Genomic DNA, 4,658 nt, shown 5'->3' with positions numbered 1-4,658 from the left:
ATTTTAAAAAGAATAATAAAAAATCAAAAAGAATTTTAATAACTGGCCTTACAAAAATGTCCATTTTCATACAGCTTCTGCAAACCATCATTGTTGCAAATCAAAAATAATTTCAATGATTTAAGTGACTCTTACTGTACTACGACTTCTCGTTAATTTAACTTAATTTCACTTTAATCTTTTTAAATAAAAAAAAAGCTTTTCTTTTAGTATTTGCGGGGTTTTTTAAATTATTATTATTTGCCATTATATTCAACTTAATATATTAAATAATTGACTTTTTGTTCATTGACGTTTTGTTCAGTTTGAAGGCTGGTGCCTTGGATTCTTTGAAATTATAATTTGTTTTTTTCCTGACATTTTGTGGATGAAACTATAAAGAGATGAATTAACAAAATAAGCAGATTAATTGGTTATGGAAGTAAACACAGTCGCAGCTCTGAAATTTTCAAACTAATTAAAAAAAATCAATAAAAACACAACCAAACTATGAAAAAAATGGTAATTAAGTATCATAACGTTCTAATGCACACTGTCATAGAGTTAGAATAAAATAATAAAATCAGAGTTCCTCCCCGAATGAAAACGTGCGAGCGGGTCAGGTTCTCACCTGTCGGCGGCTCTAAGGCGAGACGGTTCTCCAGAGCCCAGCCCAGGGGGCGGAGCCTGGTGTCCAGGTAGAACAGCCAGGTGTCGTGAGCCTGCTGGTCGTCGGAGAGGCCGACGTAGCGCACACGCAGCCGCCCTCCGACGTTCTGGACGACTCGGACGGGCCAGTAGAGGAACGGACCGGAGGCGTCCTGAAGCTCCAGGACCGAGCCCTCCACGATCAGATCCACCGTGTTTTTCCCTCTGAGAGGCTGACGGAGAGAGACGCACAGATTTATTTAAACTCTCAGGTACACCTCAGAGGGCAAAACCTGATACACCTGTGAACCTGATACAGTGCGACGAAGTGACAAAAGAGGAAGCTGATGTTATACTTAAATAAACAATAAAGCTATCAGACTTCTAAAGCTGCCGGCCCACGGGTTTGGAAAGCACGTTTTCTTTAAAAATCACCAAAAACTTTCAATGACAATAAATAAATAAATAAAAATTAAATTAAAAAAAACATTAAAACTTTGGAATGAAAAAAAATCCAAAACAAATTTGATAAAAAAGCAAAATCAACAAAAATCTTTAGTGGGGAAAAATCACAAAGAAATCACAAATCACCTTTTTTGTCTTTTAAAAATGGCGCTGAAGTAAATACAAAAAAAAGCCAATATGATATTCAAAAATCGCAACAAAAAAGCAAAAATTTGTCAGGAAAAATGAAACCAAAATGTTTACTTCAAAAATCCCCAAAAACTAAAAATAACAAACAGTCCCTTAGTGGTATTTAAATATTCAGTTCCTTAAAAAATAATATATATTTTAAAAATCTTTTATAGTTATGATAAAGAAGCGCTGAGGAGTATCGATGGCCTTTCAGAGAATGTATGGTCTTTCAAATTTGCCTTTAAGTCCTGGAAAAGTCCTGGAAATGTATTGGTAAAAATGAGTGTGAACCCTGTCGTATGAGACGCCTCTCGTCCTTCTCGCCCCAGCGGACTTTCTCGCTCTGTTTACCTGGTCCGTTTCGCCACAGATTTGATTTGAGTAATTTGACAGTGGTCTCTTAAAGACGTTAAAGTTATCGATACGAGGCGCTGAGGGGCGCGTTTAAGGGTCGGGTCGCTGGCTGTGAGCACTCACCCCCTCCAGCAGGTTGGCCGGCGCTGTCCGGGCGCCCGTCAGGTCCTGAACGAGGAACTCCGTCCAGTCGCTGTATTTCTCCTTGATGGCTGCAAAGAGACAAAAACGCAGAACGCAAACTGAGAACAAACAGTCAGTGTCGAAATGAAATATTCATTTTCAGCCTCTTTTCTGAACTTCTCAGTGCAGCGTGCATGAGTGAGTACATGCAAACACAAACAGTAATTCTACTAATAATTCTGCTTTTTTTAAGGCAGTTGCTGATTATTATTTAAAACTGCAGACGTGAGATATTTTTACAATGAATTTCTGAATGTTTTATGCAAAAGAAGTGAGAAAAATTCACATTCGGTGTATTTTTCTTGAGAAGCCTCTGAAGCCTCGATGGCTTTATCCGCTCTGCAAACATTAACGCTCACTTCTGATTTACGGCTGAGATTAGTCCTTTTTTTTCGGCTTGCATCTGGCAGAAGTAAACACATCAAAATGAAAAACACCGACTAATGTGGTATTGAGCGCTGCCATTTAAATGTTAATGTGCAGAATAACAGCTGCAAATCTGAGAAAGAATAAAGACGAAGAAAAAACAGAGAAAACTTTTGATTACGGCTTTCTGATGAGCAGAAGTGAGATCCGCACAGAAACAGGTGTAAATCCACATTTTCAGGTGTTTCACGTATTATGTGTCAGGTTCAAGAGCATATGAGAGCGCAAATAATCAGAGCTGGAAATGTAAAATTCAGAGTGATATTAAGAATCAGCTGTGGCACAAATGAGCAAAGACAGAAATCTTCATTAAAAATGCTAAAATAATAATAATAAATAATAATCAAATAATACAAATACTTATAGAAATACTTCAAATAAATGATCAGATATAAGATGACTGAGATGAAAATGCTTTAGCTGAGCTAAAATGTATTTGTGATCGGGTTTTCCCCCAAAAATACCCACTGTGGTCTTATGATTTGTGACTGATTCGACCTTATCTCAGTTTGAAGTGCAGAGGAGACACGAGGGGAATTACGTGACGACGAGCATCCTACAAAAATCACCATACAGCTGGCGAAACGCCTCCTTAGTTATATTTAATTATGTAATTTTTGTAAAGCTTTGAAAGCTGGATCTACCTCACTTTTCCTGTTCTGATCTCAGACACATTTAACAATATTTAAACCTTTAAACCTGCAGAAACGCGGTGCGGTTTCTTACAAAAACTGAGAAAAAAGACAACGAGCACTCTGTTAATAAATGTTTCACAAATAGCCAGAAACTAGAAGGTTTTTGGAAAATTATTATTTTAAAACAGCTAGGGGAAATAGTGGGAATATGCATCTCTAATAATCAATAATCATAATTACATTTAAAAAGATTTTTTGCATAAATTAATTTTATGAAAAAAATTGACAGGTCATTTTTTAAAAAAAAAAAAGATTTTATTTCATTTTATTTATTTATTTATTACAAATATCAGGCAATTTTCTTGTACTTTTTCCTCATTTCTAGCTATTTTTGAGTTCTGCATGTTTGTCCTTTTTGTCACACAAAAAGAAAAACAACAAAAATCAGCCTCCACACATGGAGACACTTGTTGGAGTCACTGAAACGTCTCCAGATGAGTCACAGTTGCAGGACGCCTGCAGCGCTGTGAGCTGACGCTCCGCAGCAGCGATCAGCTTCAAGCTGAAGTGAAAATGAAACGTCGCCCAAACACTGAAACACGCTGCTCAGGAGAACTCGTTCAGGGTTTCTGTTTCTGTGTTGTTTTGAGGTTTTTTGTCTTTAATCTTTGAGCATGTGTCTTTCATGCAAAATCTCATTTAGTACAGTCATGAAAAACCTGGAAAAGTTCTGGCATTTGCAAATAGCAATTTACAGGCCTGAAAAAGTTTAGGAAAACTAAATATACTCTGAAAGTTTTGGAAAAGTCCCAAAAATCTGTTTAACACATGATAACACTTAACTCATGATGACACATGATGTGTTCAAGGACTATCAGAAATGTGAAAATCCAACAATAATTTCTGTTTTTACAGTTTTTGGCTGCGATACATGATGAAGAAAAAAAAGTGCGTGTACAGAAGGCATTTTTGAACTGAAAAAAAAAAATGCTAAAATACATTTTTTTCCAAAAATTACAAATGATAAATTGAAAACAAAAGCAAAAAATCTATTTAAAAATCCCCAAATGAATTTAAAGAAAAGAAAAAAATGGCTTTTTTTCCTCCAAAAATCGCCACGCTGGTTTGTTTTGTTGGTTTGTTTTGTTTGTCTTTAAATAAGCTGTACAATAAATCAAGAAAAAACAGCTTTTAAAGCTGTAATTCCCTCCCGAAGCTTTCTTTAAATCAGAGATTTGGGGTAAATAAGTGACGGTGAGCTCCACAGAGGCCGCTCAGGATTTTAAATACAAAATTGACTTCTGAGACCAAATCAATAAATCCTCGGTTGGACTCCGGAGCCCGAATTTAATCAACAACTGTGGAATTTTCTGGCAGATAAATCCCAGTTTTCCTGCGAAGGTAACGTGAACAGTGAACCTGCTCGCTCTCGCTACGCCTGTTTAATAATAGTGTTTTTTCCTGTGAGACTATTTTCTTTCCTTGCTGCTGCTGCTGGACTTTGAAACACACACACACGCGTGCACACACACACACACACGCACACACACATGTACACACACGCTGCACACACAGTGTTGATCTGGCGTGTGCAGAAATAGATAAACTATTTTTACAGATCCTGCTGAGATTAGTCATGAGGCCGTTTAAAGCTCAGCCGAGTGAGCCGAAGCTAAAACATGCAAACTTCAACCTGCTTCACCCTCTTTCTCTCTTTCAGTGGAGGAAGAAGTATTTACATCCTTTACTAAAGTAAAAGTACTAATACCACACTGTGAAAATACTCTGTTACAAGTT

General features: G+C 36.9%; 1 protein-coding gene across 1 annotated transcript; it reads right to left on the bottom strand.

The window, feature by feature from the left end:
* Window positions 1–610: 610 nt before the first annotated feature.
* On the bottom strand, window positions 611–1,829 carry LOC121937731 (scm-like with four MBT domains protein 2; the record flags this gene model as incomplete). The annotated part of the gene is made up of 2 exons (XM_042481050.1): window positions 611–860; window positions 1,741–1,829. Coding segments are annotated over 2 exons (339 nt in total), but the record flags the coding sequence as incomplete, so codon positions are not given.
* Between the last annotated feature and the right edge of the window lie 2,829 nt (window positions 1,830–4,658).

The sequence above is a fragment of the Plectropomus leopardus genome, unplaced genomic scaffold, assembly GCF_008729295.1.
Source record: "Plectropomus leopardus isolate mb unplaced genomic scaffold, YSFRI_Pleo_2.0 unplaced_scaffold27291, whole genome shotgun sequence".
Taxonomy (NCBI): domain Eukaryota; kingdom Metazoa; phylum Chordata; class Actinopteri; order Perciformes; family Serranidae; genus Plectropomus; species Plectropomus leopardus.
Note: the sequence above shows the minus strand (reverse complement) of the source record. Positions and strands in the feature narration are given on the sequence as shown.